We start from the raw sequence: 23,292 nt of genomic DNA, 5'->3' as shown, positions 1-23,292 counted from the left end.
CATTTTTGTTTACTTTGACATTTTTGACATTAGTGGGATTTAACTCAAGACCAGACCTCATGCTTGTTAAGCAAGTACTCTGCCACTTGATCTACTCCCCAGACCTGTTTTTCCTAGGCCGGACTGAACCTCAGTTCTATTTATGCTTTCTGTGCCTTGCATGATAGGTGTACACTATCAAACACAGCTATTAGAGTCTCCTTAACAGTTTGTTCAGGCTGATCCTATCAGTTTTCACATTCCTAGTACCTAAGATGACAGACATGAGCTACTTCCACTTTGCTACAATTAGACTTTGATAATTTCTTTAGTTTTCCATGAAAAGTGAAAAAACTTGTGTAAAATATAAAAAAAATCCCCTTCTAAGCAGTTTAATTATATTTAAGTAGCTGAGGAAAATGAGTTGCTAGTTGTATAGTTATTAATATCACATTATCTTTTATTGGATTTAAGATAGAAGAGTAAGTCAGTAAAGTGTACAGTCTTTTTTTTTTTTGGCCAGTCCTGGGGCTTGAACTCTGGGCCCTGTCCTTGAGCTTTCTCAAGGCATGGGCTTCTCTGCAATACTATTTCCAACCTTTTCTGCATATGTGGTACCAAGGAATTGAACCCAGGGCTAGGCAAGCACTCTCCCACCAGGCCATGCTCCCAGCCAAGCCTACCATTCTTCTGATTTTATTTATTCTTCGGGTTTAGATGAAAGGTACTGACATAGTTAAACTGCACATAAACGTTTCCTTAACATATGTTGGAGACCAGAGTGAACCCTCTTAAAAAATAATGGTGGTGAGGAATCCATACACTAAGCATCATGTAACCTGACCGTTGAATATGTTTTTGTGTACAGTTTGGGTCATTTGTCTAAAAAGTAGTGTTTTCTTCTCGTTAAAATAACCTTTATCATGTAGGTTCTTGTCAGTTTTCTTAGTTCTATATCAGCAAATTAAGTAACTTAGAGTGGCTGCTCTGAATTTACTATACTTGGAAATGGAAAAAGGTAGAGTTTGTTTATGAATTATATCTGAGACTTGTGATTCAGAATTAACTGAAATTTCCCTTTATAAAACTCCTCTGATTTCGAGTGCTTTTCTAAAACATTGGCAGTGTTTTCTGCATTTGGCCAAGTCTTAGAAGCTTCTTGGGCTAAATGATTGCACACTTGATGCAACCTTTGTAGTGTAGTCACCCAGGAAGTGAGTGGATATGGACCGCTGCTCCAAGCACATTTAACTTGTAGACACAAAACCAAAAGCAAGCTAAAATTCTTTTTCTTTTCACCCTTCGGTGGTAGGGCTTGAACTCTGGGCCTGGGCTATCCCTCAGCTCTTCAGCTCAAAGCTAGTGTTCCACCACTTTGAGCCTCACCACCACATCCGGTTTTCTGGTGGTTAATCAGAGATAAGAGTCTCATGGGCTTTTGTGCCTGGGCTGGCTTTGAACCTTGATCCTAAGATCTCAGCTTTCTGAATACCTAGCCAAGCTAAAATTCTTCACAAATAAGATTTAAAACATCATTTTATAAGGCTAATTCTGGTTTAAACATGTTTATGGGTTTATGGAGCTTATTTGCTGAGGTTTTTTTTTTTTTTTTTTTTTTTTCTGGTGTCAGTCCTGGGGCTTAAATTCAGGGCCCAAGCACTGTTCTTGGTTTTCTCAAGGCTAATGCTCTACCATTTGAGCCACAGCACTACTTCAGGCATTTCCTATGATTGTGGTACCAAGGAATCAAACCCAGGTCTTCGTGCATGCTATGCAAGCACTTTACCAGGCCATACTCTCTGCCCTTGCTAAGGGTTTTGAGGGATTTTGTGAGAGTATAAGGATATTGAGATGCCCAGCTCGTATGTATTGTGTGTACATGTAAGTAAACAAAATAATCTCTCCAGCAATATATAGCTTTTAAATTGAACCTGAATGATAAATGTTTACTCTGTGAATATTTGGGAAATAAGTTTGTAAATAGAAAAAAACATTTATTTGTAACTACATGTGTGTACTCATTTGGTACATACATATGTATGTAGTTGTTGGTTTTGGGGCTTGAACTCAGATCTTGGGTTTTGTTTTTTTGTTTTGTTTTTGTTTTATTCAAGTCTAGAGCTCTATTACTTTTTTTTTTTTTTTTTTTGCCAGTCCTGGGCTTGAGCTCAGGGCCTGAGCACTGTCCTTGGACTTTCTCAAGGCTAGAGCTCTACCACTTGAGCCTCAGCACCACTTCCGGCTTTTTTCTATGTATGTGGTACTGAGGAATCGAACCTGGGTCTTCATGCATGCTAGGCAAGCACTTTAACCACTAGGCCAAACTCCCGGCCCCTAGAGCTCTATTACTTTTTGTTGATGTTGTTGGTTGTGGGGCTTAAACTCTGGGCCAGTGCCTGGTGAGCTCTACCACTTAGAACCACAGGGCTACTTTTGGTTTTCTTGTGGTTAATTGGAGGTAAGAGTTTCATGGACTTTCCTGCCCATGGGTGGACTGGTTTCAAACCACGATCCTCAGATCTCAGCCTCCTACTGGTACCTGGTTAGGTTGTGGGTTTATTTTCCTCATGTGATCTCCATCTGAAAGTTAAATGCTTCTATATTTCATCAACTTTTGTCATCAGAGTATTTCTAAAACTTAGTTTTACTGGATATGTTTTATTATACATTCTATATTATTTCACAATAGTTCTCAGCAATTTGTATGTTTTGACCATAATAGTTAGAAGTAGTATTATAAAATTTAGTACATGTGATGAACAGATTTCTTTTTTTTTGCCAGTCCTGGGCTTGAGCTCAGGGTCTGAGCCCAGAGCTCTACCACTTGAGCCTCAGCACCACTTCCAGTTTTTTTCTATATATGTGGTACTGAGGAATTGACCCGGGCCTTTGTGCATGCAAGGCAAGCACTCTACCACTAGGCCAAACTCCCAGCCCATGATGAACAGATTTTTTTGTATGTGTATTATGGTACTGGGATTTGAACTCAGGTCCTGGACCCTGTCCCTTAGCTTTTTCACTCAATGCTGGTGCTCTACCATTTGAGCTACAACTTCACCCCTTCTGGATTTTAAGTCTATGGACTTTTCCTTACCTAACTGGCTTCGAACCATGATCCTCAAGTGTCTGAGCCACTTTTTTGTTGATGTTGTTGTTCTGTTCTGTTTTTGTTTGTTTTGGCAATGCTGGTGAGTGGACCCAGTGCCTCACTATGAGACATGAAGTTCAACCATAGACCCATACTTCCAGCTCATAAACACATTTAAAAATCATGACAAACATTCAAATATTGGGATTGACAATCTTGAAAAGTAATCACCAGACCTGTCAGTTAATGTATATTAACATTCATTAGAAACGGCCTGGGAAAATGCAATTCTTATAAACACATTTAAGAGAGGAAGTTATTAAAACATACAAAGGCTTACTGGCATATGGCTTACCCATCACATTTCCTTATTTATAGTTAGAGATTGTTTTAGATCCAACAATTTCTCTAATGTTTTATTACATGAAGAATCACTGTATTTACTCTCAAAACTGCTTTGAATAATGTTTGAATTATTCTGAGATGCATTTGATACAGTTGGAAGGGAAAACACTTGAAAAGGTAAAGTCTTTTTATTATAAGCACTTGGAGATCAAGAGTTCAACATTTCCCTTGGTTTTTTTCCCCTAAAGAAAAGATATGACATTTTGTGTTGTTTAAACAAAATAGTTATAGTACAAATATATATTTATATATTTTAAATACATAATTTTTTTAAAGAGAAGCTTTTGTGATTTGGCAGGTTGTTATGGATAAGGTAGGATTTTTTCCTCCATGTCCTTGAAATTCTTTATTCCATTGGAATAATTGTCTAAAATTTCAATGACAGTTTTCCTGTGGCACCTGATAAACTAGGTGTGCAAATTGTTAGCCCCCACTTCACAGTGTATTGAAGGGGAATGTTGTTTTTTCTACTCTCAGTCAGCTCCTAGACCTAGACTATCCGTCTAAGAGGGAAGCTACAGGGCAAGGCTAGGTCACCCTGATCTCCTAGCAGCTTATCAAAAGAATTATATGGGCAAGTTGTGAAAGAAATCATCTGTCCATCTCGAGATGAAGATAGTCCAACATAACACCTATAAAGAAAACTGCGAAGGTAAGTGCTTAGAGTCCTGGTCTTTGAGCAAGTGTTCATGTTTTAACCAAGATGTCTATGTGCTCTGTGATTTTTCAATGTGCGTTTTATAGTAAGAATATATCTGCATATGCCTCTTAAAAATTTATAGTAATTGTTTTGCCAGGTTGAAATCAATAGATGATTGGTCTCTGTACATATTTCAGGATTGGATTGGGGGGGATTATTCTAACAGAAATGCTTGCTAATTTTCATTTTTACTTACAAACAGTACAAAAGCTGGGGAGAGAACGCATGAAAAATTCAGAACATGTTACAATTTTGATATTTTTTAAAGATCTTTTTTTGTCGTCAGGGTTCATTTAATGTATGGTTTATGTGAAAAAAGAAATATAGACTTTTTACTATTTTTTACTTGATTTACCCATTTAATTTTATAAACATAGTATCATTTTATAAAAAGACTTTCTGGTTAATGCTATGGTCTTACAGATTATTAAAAAAAGTATTTGAAATTGTGGTTGAAAATGTCTTTTATTTGTAGGATTGTAGAAAGTTAGTCAAGATACTCAAAGGATTATAGAGACTCAAGATACTCAAAACCTAAGGAAGAAAAAAGTTTCCTTTTCCCCTCCTTCTCCGTCTTTCTCCTTTCTGTGTAGATACTGGGGCTTGAACTTGGGGCCTGGGTTCTGACCCTGAACTTTTTTGCTTAAGGCTAATGCTCTCCACTTCTGGAATTCAGTAATTAATTAGAAATAAGAGTCTCTTGGCCTTTTCCTGCCTGAGCTGACTTTGAACTTCAGTCCTCAGATCTCAGCCTCCTGAGTATTTAGGATTATAGGTATGAGCCACTATTGCCCAGCTCAAAAACACTTTGAAAGGAGAATTTTAGTCATTCTATAATCTGATTACCCATGAACGTATTTACATTAAATGCTGTTATAAAAATAAGCCATAATACAGTATCAGAATACTTTTAATATTTTCAAATATATACCTAGTCAAACATACTAAAGGTTACCTATATCTGTCCTAAAGTTTACAGTCTATATCAATGTATATCTATAGGATATATAGCCTATCATGGATATATATGTCTATATAGTTATATTTATATCTTCATGTGGGTTGAAAATTAGACTATAGTTAAATGTATAGTAAATAATGCCCAGTGAAGCTCTTGGAAGACATTTTCCTTTTCTTTCTTTTCCTTCTTTCCTTCCTTCCTTCCTTCCTTCCTTCCTGCCTGCCTGCCTGCCTGCCTGCCTGCCTGCCTGCCTTTCCTTTCTTTCTCTTTCTCTTTCTTTCTTTCTTTCTCTCTCCCTCCCTCCCTCCCTCCCTCCCTCCCTCCCTCCCTCCCTCCCTCCCTCCCTCCCTCCCTGCCTCCCTCCCTCCCTCCCTCCCTCCCTCCCTCCCTCCCTCCTTTCTTTCTTGCTTTCTTGCTTTCTTGCTTTCTTGCTTTCTTTCTTTCTTTCTTTCTTTCTTTCCTTTCTTGTCCTGGGGCTTGAACTGAGGGCCTGGGCACTGTCCTTGAGCTTTCTCAAGGATAGCACTTTACCACTTGAGCCACAGCACCACTTCCAGCTTTTTCTATGTATGTGCTTTCTACATGCTAGAGAAGCACTCTACCACTAGGCCATACTCCTGTCCCAGCATTTTTCTTGTATTAGCAAACTGGTAGTGGCGTGAGGCACCAGTGTCCCACTGGTACTAGTTATTTTAGTAGTATATTTGGCATATAAGTTGAGTTATGTATTTGTAGATTTTTTTAGTATCAGTATTTTCTTCAAGTTTTATATATAATAATTTATTTTTATAATTTTCATAGCTAGAAAGACTTGGTTCCTCTTGGATTATTATCTTAAATTCAAGTAATCTTTTCAATTTGAATTGAAGGAAATTAATTTGTAAAATGAAAGTGTAAATACTACTTATGGTGGCTTGGATCCAGGGGTAAAATTCTTTCCTAGCAAACATGAGATTTGGGGCAATATGGCAAAAATTAATTTTTTAAAGGCCATGTGCATTTGTGAGAAATATATTTCATTTATATTAATAGAAAATGCTTATTGAGAATTTTCTTTTGATCTGCAGTGATTGTAACAGTTCAATTTAAAGTATTCTTTCTCAGATTGCCATGATAAGGGAAAACATTCAAGTTATTTTCTTTTATTTTAAATCTTTTTTTTTTTTCTTAGCCAGTCTTAGGCTTGAACTCAGGGCTTGAGCACTGTCCTTCAATTTTCTCAAGGTTAGTGTTCTACCACTTGAACCACAGTACCACTTTTGGCTTTTTCTGTATATGTGATATGGAGGAATCTAACTCTGGGCTTCGTGCATGCTAGGCAAGCACCCTACCACCAGGCTACACTCCTAGCCCAAACTATTTTCTAGAATAGTAAAGAAATCTTTGCCACTGATTTATTTACTTATTTTTGTGTTAGTAGGAAGTCAATTTTTTAAAATTGTGTTTTATTATTGGGGTAACATATAGAGAGGGGTTACAGTTATATATGTCAGGTAATGGTTACTTCTTTTTTTTTTTTTTTTGCTAGTCATGGGGCTTGAATTCAGGGCTTGAACACTGTCCTTGGATTTTCTCAAGGCAAGAGCTCTACCGCTTGAGCCACAGCACCACTTCCAGCATTTTTCTATGCATGTGGTACCAAGGACTTGAACCTGGGTCTTCATGCATGTTAGGCAAGCATTCTATCACTAGCTCAAACTCCAACCACTTCTTGAACATTGATACCCCTTCTCATGGTTTTCTCTTACTTTCCCTCGCCCCACCCCCTCCCAATCATCTTGTTTTTCCTTTCTTGTTTCAAATAAATAAACATATATACAATATACTAGGTAACAAAGTCAGATACAGTAGTAACATGAGATTAAACTATAAGGGGGGATAAAAAGAGAGAAATGAAATAACTTCGTACAGCACATTAAGAACAACAATCACAAAGATAAACCTCTTGTTTCCCTATCCTGGAATTCATTTTGCTTAGCCTCATCCTATATGCCATATGCGCATAGCTTTTGAGCTCTGATTTAGTTTTTTAAAGCCAAGATTTTAAAAAAAATTTACAATTTGAATTATGTTTTTTTTAAGTATGTTGGGGTAAAAATCATGTGCTTGTGTTTTAAAAAATACAATGCTACAGTTCTTTTTAAAAAAAGTTTAGAAAATTGTCATTATGAAGGAGATATACATAGGGGTTACAGTTGCATGAGCCAGGTAATAAGTATTTTTTTTTAATTTTTTTTTCTGTGTGAGACTGGGATTTGAACTTAATAAGTACCAAGGCACTTGTTGGTTGGTGCTCCAACAACTGAGCCATGTCTTCATCCCTGAAGCTTTTTGGGGGGGTTGGTAACTCATCTTAGTATGATAAACATTTTTATTGGGTTTAGAATCCTAGGTATGCTTTAGTCATTCTTGCTGTTGCACAGTTTTGGCCTTAAAAGAATTAGTGAAGCTGGGTGCCAGTGGCTCACACCTGTATTCCTTGCTACACAGGAGGCCAAGATCTGAAGATCGAGGTTCAAAGTTAGCCTAGGCACAAAAGTCCATGAGACTCTTATCTCCGTTTAATCACCAGAAAATTGGAAGTGGCTCTGGGTCTCAAAGTGCTAGAGCTGAAAAGCCTGGGACAGCATATAGGCCCAGAGTTCAAGCCCTACAACTGATTTCCCCCCCAAAAAAATTATTTTACATATTTTGTACTAAGTCTTTGAAAATATATGTGAATTTTAGAGTATAGCTTACCTTACTTTGGTCTAGCCTATTTTAAAGGCTCAATCCTTATGGGACTAGTAGGTAACATCTTGGGTAGTATAACTGTAGACTGTAGATTGTGTTGTCTTATCTTGCTATCACAACTTGTAATTTCTTAGACTATTCCTATGATCCACAAAGCTGTTAGTATCCTTTGCTTCTCAATCTTAAGAAATTATATATATATATTTGCTCTTCCTGGGCCTTGAACTCAGGGCTAGAGTTCTACCACTTGAGCCACAATACCACTTCCAGCTTTTTCTGTGTGTGAGGTACCAAGGAATCGAACCCAGGGCTTCATGCATCCTATGCAAGCACTCTACTACTAAGCCTAGCTGTTGGCCCCATAGTAATAGTAATTATAAGACTGAAATAAATATTATAAATTTAAAGCATTTAATTTTTATAAGAATAAAGGTATTTACCTAGAGTTTATTGAAAGATTTTGTTTTCTTGCTGTTTGTTTTTACCATGTTGTGTATGCAACCCAGTGTTGTATACTCTCTTAAGTAAGAACTCTACCACTGAACTATATCCTCAGCACCTCAAATATTTTAAAAAATAATCTTTTCAAATTTAATACAGTTACTAAACTATGTGACCCATAGTGTCTAATTACTTAAATTATGTTTTGAGCATATTTTAATTAAGCAGAGTTTGTTCCATAGTCTTATATAAGAGAAATTAAATGTAACCCCTAATATAGATGAGTTTGTTCTTTAAAGAGTAAAGTTTGACTGTGAAGCTGATATTTGAATTGTATCTGGGAGTGATAGTAGACATTTTTTAAGGAAAGAAGGTGAGGGACGAGCAGTTTGTAATCATTCCTGTAAGGAATTAGAAGCAAGTCACTCAAAGTGACTGCAGTGTACTATTGTGCAGGATGAGGCAGGATAAGAAATGTCAGAAAGAGCAGCTTGGTGGTAGAGTCATTTTCATGTTATAGCACAATATCTAAGGCTGGGTAATTTAGAAGGAAAAGAGATTTGGTATCACATGGTGAGAGTGTGTTAGAGAGTGGTTACCAACATGTTTGAGATAAGAGAAACGTGAGTCAGCCTTGCTTATTATTATGACTGATGTATTCCCTGACTCCTAAACCAGCCCCGTGAGATGTGGGTCAGTCCTTTCAGACAGTAGTTTCCCCATGATCTAATTACCTCTTACTGAGAGGCCCACATGGTAAAGTGGTACTACAACCCAACATAGCCAGGCTAGGAACCCAGCTTCCAGTGCTTGACCTCTGGGAGACTCACTTTCACCATAGCCAAATAATCCTGATCACAAAAATCCCATTTTGGTCAAAGTTTGAACTTCTCTGTACAGCTGGGAGCAGAATAATAGAAGAAAGACCTCAAAATGCAAACAGTGAGGTGGCCACTACAGTAACAGGAACAATGGGACATGGACTTGGCTTAGTGTAAGTGTATAGAAATGATAGTATAGAGTATATGCTGTTCACATCTAGCTCCCTATTCCCAGGAAAGAGGTACACAGTCAGGATGGGCATACTCTTGATAAACTCTTCTTTGAATATATGTTCATAATGTATCTGGGTTTCAGTAAAATTTAATGGACATTTACTGTGCTCACTTTTAATTACAGGATATGATTTTAAAAGGTAAAAATGATTGTGATTCGAGTCGGTGTCTTTTTTCACTGCATACCAAAGCTTTTCTTTCTCTCTCTTTTTTAAATAATTTATTAACATTGATTTTTACATCATTCTTTTCTCTTTTAAATAATTTTTTTGATTATCTCTTATGTAGTCGGTACAAAATTCAATATAGCCAAATCTTTTTTGTTTGTTTGTTTGTTTCTTTTGTTTGTTGGTACTGGGGCTCAAAGTGCTAGCCCTTAGCTTTTTCTTTTAAGGCTGGCATTTCTGCCACTGAAGCTATATTTCCCCTTCCTGCTTTTTGCTATTTAATTGGAAGTAAGAGTTTCCTGGGGACCGGGAATCTAGCCTAGTGGTTGAGTGCTTACCTAGTGTGCAGGAGGTCCTGGGTTTGATTCCTTGGTGACCACATACACAGAAAAGGCCAGGAGAGGTGCTGTGGCTCAAGTGGTAGAATGCTAGCCTTGCAAAAGCCCAAGGACAGTGTCCATGTCCTGAGTTCAAGCCCCAGGACTGACAAAAAAAAAAGTCTTCTGGACTTTTCTGCCCAGGCTGGTTTCAAATTGTGGTCCTTAGATCACAGCCTTCTCAGTAGCTATGATGGTGGACATAAGCCACCAGTGCCCAGCTTTGGCCAAGCTTTTCATTCTGTAGCAATAGCATGGTTTTTCTAGGTGATCCTATTCAGTATAATCAATCTGAAAGGCTTATGAATTAGTTTAAAAAAAAGACGACATGTTTTTAAAAGGATTACATGTGCTTGGTTTTTTCTCAATGGCTCTACCATTTGAGCCACAGCAGCACTTTCAGCTTTTTCTATGTATGTGGTACTGAGGAATTGAACCAGGGTCTTCGTGTATGCCAGGCAAGCACTCTACTACTAGTCCACACTCCTAGCCCACATTGGGGTTCTAATTATGAGTTATATATTATCCTACTTTTTAGTTTTGTTTACCAGAATTTTAGACAAAATAAAAATTTAAATAACATAGTTCAGGGTAACATAGAAACACATCTCTTTTGTTACATGAGGAGATCGTGGAGGCCAAAGCAGCAGTAAGAAAACTAGTTTTAATTTTGCTTTCTGATCTAATCTTCCAATGTTATTCAGCCACAACTTAATAGAAAAGGCTGTCTGGTCTTAACTGATTGCAAGGATCAGGATGCTGACATCTCTTTTGACAAAGCTCTGCAGAAGTGTTCAGAAATGAATACTTGCATGTCATTCTCATTTCTTCTGGCCCCTCATTGATTTCTTTTGAGGAATGGGGGTAGAGGAAGAAAGACAATGAAAAGTAAAGTCCTTTCTCATTTGTTGGTTCATGATTCTCATCATTATCATTTTGGAGGCATCACTAGGTTGGTGTTGAACATTTCATTGTATTCATTTATTTTATTTTATTTTATTGCCAATCCTGGGCCTGAGCTCAGCACTGTCCTTGAGTTTTTTTTTTCTCAAGGCCAGAGCTCTACCATTTGAGTCACAGCACCATTTTCAGCTTTTTCTATGTATGTGGTACCGAGGAATCGAACCCAGATATTCGTGCATGCTAGGCAAGCACTCTACTACTAGGCCAAACTCCCAGCCCTCATTTTTACTTTTTTGGCCAGTCCTGGCGCTTGAACTCAGGGCCTGAGCACCATCCTTGGGCTTTCTCAAGTATATGGCTCTACCATTTGAGCCACAGCACCATTTCTGGCTTTTTTTCTATGTCTTTGGTGCCAATGAATCAAATCTAGGTCATTGTACATGCTAGGAAAGTACTCTACCACTAGGCCAAACTCCCGGCCCCTCTATTCATTTTGTAAAGCCCGATTGAGGTTTCAGTATGACCCTAAATAGGTTGAGGTTTTAAAAACAAGTTCCTTGTAACTGAGAACAAAAACTATGCTTCATCAATGCTGAATTTCATAAATATGGTTAAAACAGATTTTATAATTTTGGTGACATTACTATTTTGAGGACTGCATTGTGGTAAAGTTTTTTATTTAGTCTTTTGTTTAAGTGATTAAAAATGTTTGTCTGTCCATGCAGATTTGAGTTCTGTGAACCTGCATTTGTGGTTGGCAATTGCCTCCAGATAGCATCTGATAGTCATCAGTATGACCGAATTTATTGTGGAGCTGGAGTCCAGAAAGACCATGAAAACTACATGAAAATCTTACTAAAAGTTGGAGGCATACTGGTTATGCCTATAGAGGATCAGGTACCTTCCACTGTCCTTAATGCTTAGCATTGTAAGAAATAAACCCTTTATCTTTAGAAATTTATCTTTATCTATAGAAATTACTATATAGTGATTTAAAAGATACCTTGCAATTCCTGAAGAAGACAATTGTATACTAAAACCATGAAATAGTCTTGGCAGGAACGTCTATAAAACTCCATCTGCAAAATAACCACCAAAAAACCATGTTGGAGCTATGGCTCAAATGGGAGAGTGCTAGCTTTGTTCATAAAAGCTTAGGGATAGCACTTAGGCTCCCCCTCACCACACACACACACACACACACACACACCAATTGTAAGTAAAATAAAATATTTTCTTAATATTTTTATTAAGTAATAATTTTTAAAATTTTATTAAATAAAATTTGCCAATATTTTATTATATATTTTCTTAATTTTTATTGAAGCAAAGTATTATATTGCTTAATATATGATTATAAGCCATATTTATACAAATAGCAAGAATAGTAATGAGATGCTTTTTATAATATAAATGAAAGATAATGGTTCAACTTGAACATATTATATACTGAGTTATTTTTGAAAAGTATTTAGCTTTTGATGTGTATTTGTTAAATTGGCAAAACTAGTCTTTTTGTTGCTCTATTTGTACAATGTCAGGTTGGGGTTAGAATTAACATGTAATGTATTACCACTGTAGTAGAGTATAAAGTAAATTATTGGTACAATTATCCAAATATGCGTTTGTTGGATGGATATGATGACTCAATCTCAGCTACTCTGGAGGTTAAGATTAGTAAGATTAGAGTGCCTGCTTGGGAATTAATTTTTGACATCTCATCTCAGCCAATAAAGCTGACCATAGTGAAACACACCTTTCATCCATAACTATATGAGAGGCATAATAGGAGGTTCATGGTGCAGACCAGCCTAGAGCACTGATTGAAGAATAACTAAGTCAGAAAGGACTTGGGGGCATGGCTCTAGTGTGAAAACATGAGGTCAAACCCCATTATTGCCAAGGGGGGAAAAACATAACTATGTACATGGCTTTGTTAGTATAATCATTTGGTTGAACCTCTACAGAAAGCTGAATCATTCGTTTATTTGGAGATGTGGTGGCATGTATGAATTATAGAGATACCTGTAGAAGCTATCAAGCTTCACATCTAACATGCAGACTTTCCTGGCCATATCCAATAGCCAGCTTGTACAGCCATTAAAAAAAAATTCCTTCTGTATTTTATAATAAATCTTAAATCTTAAATGGAAGTAATTGGTGTTTAAATATAAATTGTGTTTACCTCTTAATGCTAGTTCCCTTAACATAAATTTCTGCCTATATAGTAATCATACTATTTTTTTCTCACTCTAGTTAACACAGATTATGAGAACTGGACAGAACACTTGGGAAAGTAAAAATATCCTTGCTGTTTCATTTGCTCCACTTGTTCAGCCAAGTAAGAATGATAATGGTAAACCAGATTCCGTGGGACTCCGTAAGTAGGCTTTGAATTCTTGATTAACTCATATGCTGATGATTTAGTAGACTATGGAAATATGAGGAATTAAATTTGCAACTGTATAGTCAGTTGGTCTCAATATGAACAACAGAATATAGTCCATCATCATCATCATCATCATCACCACCATCATCACCTCCTCCTCCTCTTCCTCCTCCTCCTCCTCTTCCTCTTCCTCCTTCTTTTCTCCTCCTCCTCTTCCTCCTCCTCCTTTTTTTTGCCAATCCTTGGGTTTGAACTCAGGGCCTTGGCACTGTCCCTAAACACTTTTTGCTCAAGACCAACACTCTGTCACCTGAGGCACAGTGACACTTCTGGCTTTTTCTGTGTATATGATGAACCGAACCCAGGGCTTCATGCATGCTAGGTGAGCACTCTACCAGTAGGCTACACTCCTGGCCTAGCCCTTACCTTATATGAGACACTTTTAGTTTTCTTTGTGGAAACCGAAGGGACAGATGAACATTTGTTCTAATTGGTAAAGGCTTTTCTGTGGAAGCAGACTTTGTATACTTATAAGGGAACTTGCCACATCAAGATGTCATGAAAACATTTCCTATATCGAGACAGCAAATAAAAAAAGCTTTAGGCTTAAAAAACAGCTTGATAGTTCCTAGTTCAGAAGTAAGATCCAGTATGTGTTATATTCATGTAGAAACTTTCTGGGCTATGGAAGATGGATTCTCATTGGGGAATAAAGCAAGTAACAAAAGTCTTTTCTTGTACCCAAGGAACAAGCAGATCAAACTGATGCAAAGAAAGTTAACAGACTCTGGTAGTAAAAGAGTGGCCAAATGAATTATGGGTGGTACCATTATTACTATTGGGAAGACTGTGTGACACACTTTGGAAATAGGAAAAAGAATCTGAATCTAATCAGACCTGTAGAAAGAAGAGAACAATATTAATTGTTTTGAAATATGTCCTAGTTTTGTTAACCACTAAATAATGGAACCTCTTGACTTGGTTCCCTTTTATTTGATAGGAATATAACCTTAGAAACAAAGTTAACATTCATTTTCAAGATTCATTTGTTTCTCTTCTGCTGAGCCATGTGACTTTGGGACCCTTTAAAGTGACTTTGACAAAGACAGTGCTGATGGCTCATGCCTGTAATTCTAGCTGCTCAGGATACTGATGTCTGAGGATTGAAGTTCTAAGCCAGCTGGGGCAGGAAAGTTTGAGACCCTTATTTCCAGTTAGCCACCAGAAAACTGGAAATGGAATTGTGGCTCAAAATGGTAGAGTGAGTACTAGGTTTGGGCAAAAGAGTTCAGGTACAGCACCTAGGCTGCAAGTTCAAGCCCCATGACTGAAAAATATAAAAATAGCCTTGACAAATTATATGAAATACTTGTAGGTGCTTAGCTTAGTTTGTGATCTTTAATAATGGATTACTTAAAGGTAGGGTTAGAGTTTGAGGAAGGTCAGTGATTATATGTGCTTTTCCTTGTCCGTGTTTTTTTTTTTAATTTTTTTATTGTAATTAGTAAAAGGGTTACATGATATTTGCCAGATAGAAGGTGCATTAATTCGCATACATTGATACCCTTTCACATGTCTTGGTACCCATTTCCCTCCCCCCCCAACCTTGTCCGTGTTCTTACTGAGAGCTGAACGTAGAAGAAATCAGTCAGCTAGGAGTTGAAAGGTCAGTTTTATTATCAAAACTAAATTGATGGATAGACCATTAAATTAGACCTTATAATGGGCACTAGCCATCCTCCCTTCAGAGTTCAATCAATGTGTGTGAATCATGGGGGATATTCTAGAGCTGGTGACCATTGACTTCATATACACTCAGACCTATACAGGCTCCTCCCCCTTCCTAGAGGAAGAATGGATGAGCTGGTGCTGGGCCCAGGGCAGGCAGCGGTTAGGAAAGGCTTGGTGGGAGTTCTAGGGGACATGTCAACACCTCTTATGATTGGGTGCGTAGTTCTAAATTGGTTTGAATATTTCATAATGTAGAAAATAATCTGAGCCATTCATACTTTTATTTTTATTTCATTTAGAAAGAGATTAAGCACTTAGTTCTATGAATTTTTTAATGTTTCATAATTTAAAAATATTGTCAATTTATCTTTTATCATATTTTGAGATATCTAAAGCATAGAAATTTACGAAGACTAATCTAAACTTGTATATTCTATTATTCAGAGTTAATCCTTCCTTTTTGGTCATACTTATTTCAGCTATTATTATAATTTTTTTTCAGTCGTGGGGCTTGAACTCTCAGCCTGGGCACTGTCCCTGAGCTCTTCAGCTCAAGGATACCCCTTGACCCACAGCACCACTTCTGGTTTTCTAGTGCTTAATTGGAGATAAGAGTCTCGTGGACTTTAGTGCCTGGGATGACTTTAACTTTGATCCTCAGATCTCAACCTCTTGAGTAGCTAGGATTACATGTATGAGCCACTGTGCCCGGCTTTCCACCATTATTTTTAACAAAGAAAAAAATCTCTTATTTTCATTTCCTGAACTCAATTTTAATAATTATTATTTGATATGATCAGAGACATGTAGGCATTGTGCCTTTGTGTGGCCTCTTCTTCCCCTGAAGGGGGATCCTCTTTTGGTCTCACTCTGTGTAGTTATTATGTCTCAGTGTCTTTTAGATCTAGCTTCTGCAAATGCAACTGTTTTCTCTCTGAGCTTGGCTTACCTCACTTAACATGGGTTGTTCTGGGTCCATCCATTTCTCTGTAAATGACATTATCCTTTCTAATGCCTGTGTAAAATTCCATTGTGTATAAGTACCACATATTTTTGGATCCACTAACCTATTGTTAGATGTCTTGGCTGTTCCAGAGTTTGGCTATTGTGAATAGGACTTGGCAGCAGTGAATAGAGGTGTACAAGTGTCTTTATGGTATCTTGGTTCATGCTGTTCTGGCTCTAGATGCCTAGGAGTGGCGTGGCTGGGTTGTAGGGACGATCATTGTGTAGGTTTTTGAGGAACCTCCAGAGTGGTTGTTTTAGTTTACATTCTCACTAACAGGGCAATAGGCTTCCTTTACCCCCACATCCCCACCAGCATTTGTTGATTGAATTCAAGGTATTGGCCAGTCTAACTGGGTGAGATGAAATCTCAAGAGTTGTTTTGATTTGCATCTCCTTTATGGCTAAGAATGGTGAGTGTTTCCTTATATGTTTCTTTGGCAGTCTTACCTTTTCTAAAAAAGTCTCTCTTGAACTTCTTTGTCCTTTCAGTGATTGGCTTCTTAGCTTTGGAAATGATTGGTTTCTTGTGCTTCTTGTATATTTGGATATTAGTCCTTTATCTGACATATTGTTAGTAGAGATCCTCTTCCAGTCTATTGACTGTCATTCTGTTTTAGTAACTATGTCCTTTGCGTTGCAGAAACTTTATTTATTTACTTATTTACTTACTTGTTTATTTATTTAATAATCCTGAACTCAGAGCCTGAGCTTTCTCAAAGCTAGTGTTGTACCACTTAGGTCACAGCACCATTCCTGGCTTCTTGTACCATGGAATCTAACCCAGGGCTTCATGTATGCTAGGCAAGCACTGTACTACTAGGCCACAATCACGGCCCTCAGAAACTTTTTAGTTTCATGTAATCTCATTTGTCAAGTCTTTGTCCTATCTGCTGTGGCCCCTGGGACTCTTTTTCAAGAAGTTTCTGCCTATGCCTGTAATTTCTAGTGTTTCTCCTAGTCCCCTCTTACAGTACTTTCAAAGTTTCAGGTCTGATGTTGAGGCCTTTGAATTATTTTGAGTTGCTATTAGTGCATAGTGACAGTCATCCACTTTTAGTTTTCTGTATATGAGTGCCCAGTTTTGCCAACACCAATTATTGAAGAGGCTATCTTTTGACTATCATTTATCTTTGGCTACTTACCAAAATATGAGTCAAAACATACAAAAAAAATGTATACAATAGGGTGATTTTTTTTTTTTAAAGAAAAGAAAAAGCCTGGTGCTGGTGGCTCATCCCTGTAATCTTGAGGCTGAAATCTAAGGATCAAACCCAAGGGAAGGAGTAAGTCTTATCTCCAACGAACTACCAAAAGCCAGAAGTGGAGCTGTAGTTCAAGTTAGGGCACCAGACTTGGGCAAATTAAAAAAGAAAAGAAAAGAACAACAACAAAAAAACCTCAGGGAGAGGGACAGTGCCCATGCCCTGAGTTCAAGACAAGACACACACACACACACACACACACACACACACACACTCTCACACCCCAAAATACCAACCAACCCTCCCTACCCCCAGAAAAAAGCAAAAATCCACAAAGAAATGATCATCAGGGGAGAGATTCAATGTGTTAGAATTATGAAGTTTCTGAATTAGAAGGTTAACTTCAAACTTCTTCCACACCTGTCCAAAAAGGGACATGTGTTGATGTGTACTCTGGGACACAGAAAAGTTTCTCTAGCACCACACTGAAGTGATTGCCACTGTATGAATGTTTCTATGAAGTCCCCTTTAGGAAACATACATGTTTATTTCATGAGCATATGAGTTATTATAGTAGTTATTGACTACTTAAACTTCTTGCCAAAAGAAAGAACTATAGAATAAAGCTATTTTCTCTCCTATTTTTAACAAACATTACAATTAGAGCATATGATAACTTGCAGTGATCATAAAAATATGAAAAGTAATAAACCCATGCAATGAAAAAAATCCTCTGACATAATTTGACTTTATAATTGCACTTCCAGAGTCCCCTGTGGATTTTGTATATCTATTTAAGTGTTTTATTTTGTAACTAATACTGTTACTAAAAGCTTCATAAGAGTGGTCATTCCATTTTCATCTGACAGACTTCCTAGTTTAATTTCTCTGGAGAATCTTTAATATAAGTATGAATTCATAATAGTTAATTTATTAATAGCATATATAAGTTAAGGAAAAGTATTCCTTCTCATTTCAATGATATCAACACAAATAGAAAGATTGCCCTTTATTGACTGAATTTTTTTTTCTTTTTTTGCCAGTCCTGGGGCTTAAGCCATAGCACCTCATCTGGCTTTTTTTTTACTCCTGTGTATGTGGTACCAAGGAATCAAACCCAGGGCTTTGTTTATGCTAGGCAAGCACTACCAGTAAGCCACATTCCCAGCCCCTTGGCTGAATATTTTTAAACATAAACGTAAAGTAGAAATAAAATCAGTGAAATGATTATAAAATGGAATTCATTTTATCTGTAGTACTGTGAAGTACTACAGATGTCTGTGTTTTCCTTAGTAATATGAGTGAGAGTAAGAAAAGGAGGGGGCATTCACATGAAATAGGGCCAGTCACAACAGACACTTGCTGAAGAAGAGTGCCAAGGGTTTCTCATGCTACTGTATATATTTGAGGGTTTTGTAATAAAAAGAAAAAATGAATCAATTGTGAACAGCAAGCAGCAGCTTAAAAATGAGTTAAGAATTCTTAGAGTCGCTAAAATACAAAAGCCTTTGAAAATTGGTATTTGTTAAAGTGTTCTGCAATGTATAGAGAATAAAAATGAGTTTCTTTTTCTGTTAAAGTAAGTCAGAATGGCTTTCTGTTCAGAAGACATTGTCCTCTTAACTTTAGGGAGTGAAATAGAAAAGAATGCTAGCCTCAAAACTCCTAAGATATAACACACATGTAAATTTTGGCCCAAATATATCTTATAGCAGTAAAATAACTTTCATTAAACAGCTTACTAAAATTGAGTTGTTTTATTTTATTTATTTATTAAAATTGAGTTAATTTATTTTCTGTAAATCATTAGTTTAAAACTTCTTTCGGGGCTGGGAGTTTGGCCTAGTGATAGAGTACTTGCCTAAGCATGCACCAAGACTCAGTTCAATTCCTCAGTACCACATACATAGAAAAGGCCGGAAGTGGTCTGTGGGTCAAGTGACAGAGCTTCAGCCTTGAGGAAAGCCCCAGGACTGGCAACAAAAATAATAAATAAATAAATTTAATAAATAAAATAAAATAGAAGTTCTTTCTTTGGGCCAGAAGCGTAACCTACTGGTAGAGTGCTTGCCTAGCATTCATGAAGCCCTAGGTTCAATTCCTCAGTATCACATACCCAGAAAAAGCTGGAAAAGGCACTGTGGCTTAAATGGCAGAGCACTAGCTTTGAGCAAAAGTGTGTCCCAGGACAATGCCCTGGGCCCTGAATTCAAGCCCCAGGACTGTCAAAAAAAAAAAAGAAAAGAAAAAAGTTATTTTTCTTTCTATCTTTGGAGTGTATGTCTATGTAGCCAAAATTCTAAAAATAAAAATATATTATTTAAAGTTTAGGGACTTTAAGTCTTGGAACTATGTTACATTTAATTATATGAGGCTTTGCCTTTTATATATGAATCCCCAAACATCAGTTTTGTATGGTTCAACCCAAATAAAATGTTATTATATTATATTATATTATTATTATTATTATTATTATTATTATTATTATTTGTGTGTGGGGGGGGTCATGGGGCTTGAACTTGGCCTAGGCACTGTCTCTGAGCTCTTCAGTTCAAGGCTACCGCCTTACCCTTGAGCCACAGTGCCACTTCTGGTTTTCTAGTGGAAATAAGAGTCTTATGGTCTTTAGTGCCCAGGCTGGCTTTGAACCTTGATTCTCAGATCTCAGCCTCCTGAGTAGCTAGGATTACAGGCATGCACCACCATGCCCAGCAATTAAATGTTATTTTCACTTTTGTGATTTTGTTGTTGTTTTGTTTTGTTGGTTGTGGGACTTGAACTCTGGGCCTGGGCACTGTCCCTGAGCTCTTCAGCTCAAGGCTACCACCTTGCCCCTTGTGCCACAGAGCCACTTTTGATTTTCTAGTGATTCATTGGAGATAAGAGTCTCACGGTCTGGGGCCGGGAGTTTGGCCTAGTGGTTAAAGTGCTTGCCTAGCATGCATGAAGACCCGGGTTCAATTCCTTGGTACCACATACATAGAAAAAAGCCGGAAGTGGTGCTGAGACTCGAGTGGTAGAGCTCTAGCCTTGAGAAAGTCCAAGGACAGTGCTCAGGCCCTGAGCTCAAGCCCAGGACTGGCAAAAAACAAAAACAAAACAAAAGAGTCTCACGGTCTTGAGTGCCTGGGCTGGCTTTGAACCATAATCCTCATATCTCCGCTAGGATTACAGGTGTGAGGCCCAGCACCTGGCTTCATCTTTGTTTATAAATAAAAATGAGGAGCTGGGAGTTTGGGAATGCTTGCCTAGTATGAATGAAGCCCTGGGCTCAGTTCCTTTGTACCACATACACAGAAAAAGCCAGAAGTGGTGCTGTGGCTCTAATAGTAGAGAGCCAGCCTTGAGCAAAACATGTCCAAGGACAGTGCCCAGACCCTGAGTTCAAGCTTCAGGACCAGCAATAAATAAATAAATAAACAAACGATAAAACAATAAATATGAAAGAAACTCCTGACTTCTAGGTTACTATAAAACCTTTGTACAGCCTACCTTTTAGAAAACAAATCGATTTTGAATGTAAATGTTGGGGGGATAACCTTAACTATACTTGCAGAGTAGAAGCCTAAATTTACAATAAATCTTCACTGTAGTTAGGATTTGTTGAAAGCCTTATCTCATAACAGGAAGCATTAGAAACAAAGGTGTAGTGAGAGGAATGGAGTCTATTTGAGTAGGCAGGACTAGAATTATCTGGATATTGTGTCATTCAAAATAACTTTTAAGATTGTGTCCATGCATAGTTCCAAACCACAGACATCAAGTCTGAATCGTTCTCTATGATGGGTCTAGTTGGTTCTGGAGGTTTGACGTTTTTTTCTGATGCTTACCTTTGAAAGATTCACCTCTGGACTAGCCAACTGTAAATTCTAACTATATTTTTATACATTTCTCTCAGTCCTCTCCCTTTGCTGCCTTGAGCCTTCAGCCCCTCCTCCAGACTTCCCCTTCTTTCAGTAGCTGCATATGTAAAGCTCATTACATACTAGGGCTTTGCTGTCCCCTCTGGCTCAGATTATTTACCTAACTGTTACCCGTTTTAATCTTTGGTTGGCTCATTTTCCCTCTTGCCCTCCCTATTTGATATTTGAACCCAAGCTTCCTGCTTGCTAGGGAGATACTGTACCACTTGCAACATAACCTCCAGGTTTTTTGCTGTGGTTATTTTTGTGGCAAAGTCTTTTTTTTTTTTTTAAGATTTTATTAACACTGATTTTTACATCATATTCCAAATGTCATGTTTAAAAAACAAGTATTTAAGAAGGGAATCTATATATAATCACTGGTACATAGATTTTAGAACATAATTAAAATTAAGCTGAGGGTTTGTATGTCATAGATACATATTAATCTATATAATAAAACATATTTATAGAGTATATATCCCATAATAAATTTTTATGTCTTCGTAGTTACATTTATGTCTCCAAGACCATGTCCATAACCTTGGGTACCCAAATATTGAGTCATCGCTCTTGTACTGTTTGGATCTAATAGCCACATACCAAGGAGACCATGTGCCTTTTGTTCCTTTGGTCTTGGAAAGTCTTGTTTTTTGTGCTGACCAGCTTGGAACATAATCCTGCTATTTATGCTTCCTGCTATAGCGGATCTGATAGGTGATCACTACCACAGCCAGCATTTTCTGTTAGATGTGTCTTACAAACTTTCTCTAGGCTGGCCAGGACTTTGGTCCTCCAGATCTCAGGCCTCTGTGCATCTGGGATTACAGATGCCTGTTGTGGGCCAAGCTATAGGTTGAGATGAGGTCTTTTGAATTTTCTTTGTCTAGACTCCACCACAATTCTATTGTCTTCCAAATAGAATTATGGTAATGAGCCTCTGGCACCTCCCTCACATCTCTTTCTTCTTTACCTGATTTTTGTTTGCTATTTCTCATATGACCTCCTCTAAGGGAGTATATATATGTATATATATATGTATATATATTTATATTTGTAATTCACCTTTTTCTCCTCAATAATTGTCAGCTCTCTGACAATGGACTTTTCTACAGGAACTTTTCTAGTCTGAATCACTCATGCATCTTAAGTGAGCTCTTAAGTGCCTAGGCTGTTGAGCAAGTGAACTGTGTGAATGTTGTCATTTAGTGAACAACTTTGGAAAGGGCAGAGCAGGCAACATTCTGCATGTTTTAACCTATGAGGAACAAGATGGCATTTGTTGTTACTTACTATTAGTAAATGCCACAAAACTAATTAGTAGTGGAGTTTGAAATCATGTTCTTTTATGCTATTCCAATTTTTACTCCATTTAGTTGAGTGCAGTTTCAAACAAATCATAAAACAGGATCTAGCCAAACATACTCAGTGTGTCTTTGGAGTTACTTTGGTTTCAGGTTCATTAGAGGATTAGCAAAACCCAGTTTAAAGCAGTTGTGTGTAGAGGGCCACCGGGTAAACAAGGAGATCTTGGAATTAGGTTTCAAAGCCTCCTACTCCGAGGTCCATGCAAAACTCATTTATCTGCTGCTGCAAGGTCTGCCTTACAGTTGGACTGAGAAAGCCACAGGAAGCCTGTTGTGGGACTGGGGCAGGTGGTGCCCTGTCCCTACAATTTCCTTTCTCCCTGAGCTCACAGTCTGGAGGGGAAGGCGGCTCATGCACAAAGGTGGAGATTTTACATGTTTCAGCCAAAATGGTGGCAAGGGCCGTCGGGGAATACGTGTCAAGGGTGAGGAGACCCGAGAGTATATAGAAAGTTCAATGCTGCTTGAATGAGCAGGCTTAGGTTGTATTATGTTCTGTTTATCTTTAGATATTTGAAAAAGATCCTTTGTTATAGTTTTATTTCCATAGAGATGGAAACTAGGTAAAATCAATTTCAGGTGGAAAAATGACAATCTATTTCTCTGTGTGTGAAATGTTGGAAAAAGGGTACAAGGCAGGGTTTGTGCTTTTAGGGTTTATGCATTTACGGGGATTTGGGGAAGCCCAACTGTATGCTATGTTTCATTTATATAAACAAAAGTAACTAAAAAATGTGCTGTTTCTTTGGGCTATCGTGTTCATTCTCAGCTTGCTATCTGGTATTCTTTTGCCATGAACCAGTTCTACTTGTTGATTTATAGAAAGAACCTGTATGTGTAGTAGCTTTAGAGGTCTGACAGAGGCAGCTATTCAAATGCTGTGC

General features: G+C 37.6%; 1 protein-coding gene across 3 annotated transcripts in view; it reads left to right on the top strand.

Annotated features, from left to right (window-relative positions):
- The window catches only part of Pcmtd1 (protein-L-isoaspartate (D-aspartate) O-methyltransferase domain containing 1), an 83,019-nt gene that overhangs the window by 55,659 nt on the left and 4,068 nt on the right, over positions 1–23,292 (top strand). For 2 of the 3 annotated variants that reach the window (XM_090338808.1, XM_090338809.1), the window contains 2 exons: positions 11,535–11,706; positions 13,066–13,189. In XM_090338808.1, the coding sequence (XP_090194934.1) occupies positions 11,535–11,706; positions 13,066–13,189 (296 nt within the window). Of the gene's footprint in view, positions 1–3,949; positions 4,125–11,534; positions 11,707–13,065; positions 13,190–23,292 lie in introns of all 3 variants that reach the window. The other variant, XM_090338810.1, reaches the window with a different exon arrangement.

This window comes from Megascapheus bottae, chromosome 9 (genome assembly GCF_031878675.1).
Source record: "Megascapheus bottae isolate mThoBot1 chromosome 9, mThoBot2.hap1, whole genome shotgun sequence".
Taxonomy (NCBI): domain Eukaryota; kingdom Metazoa; phylum Chordata; class Mammalia; order Rodentia; family Geomyidae; genus Megascapheus; species Megascapheus bottae.
This window is presented reverse-complemented; position numbering and strand designations above follow the sequence as displayed.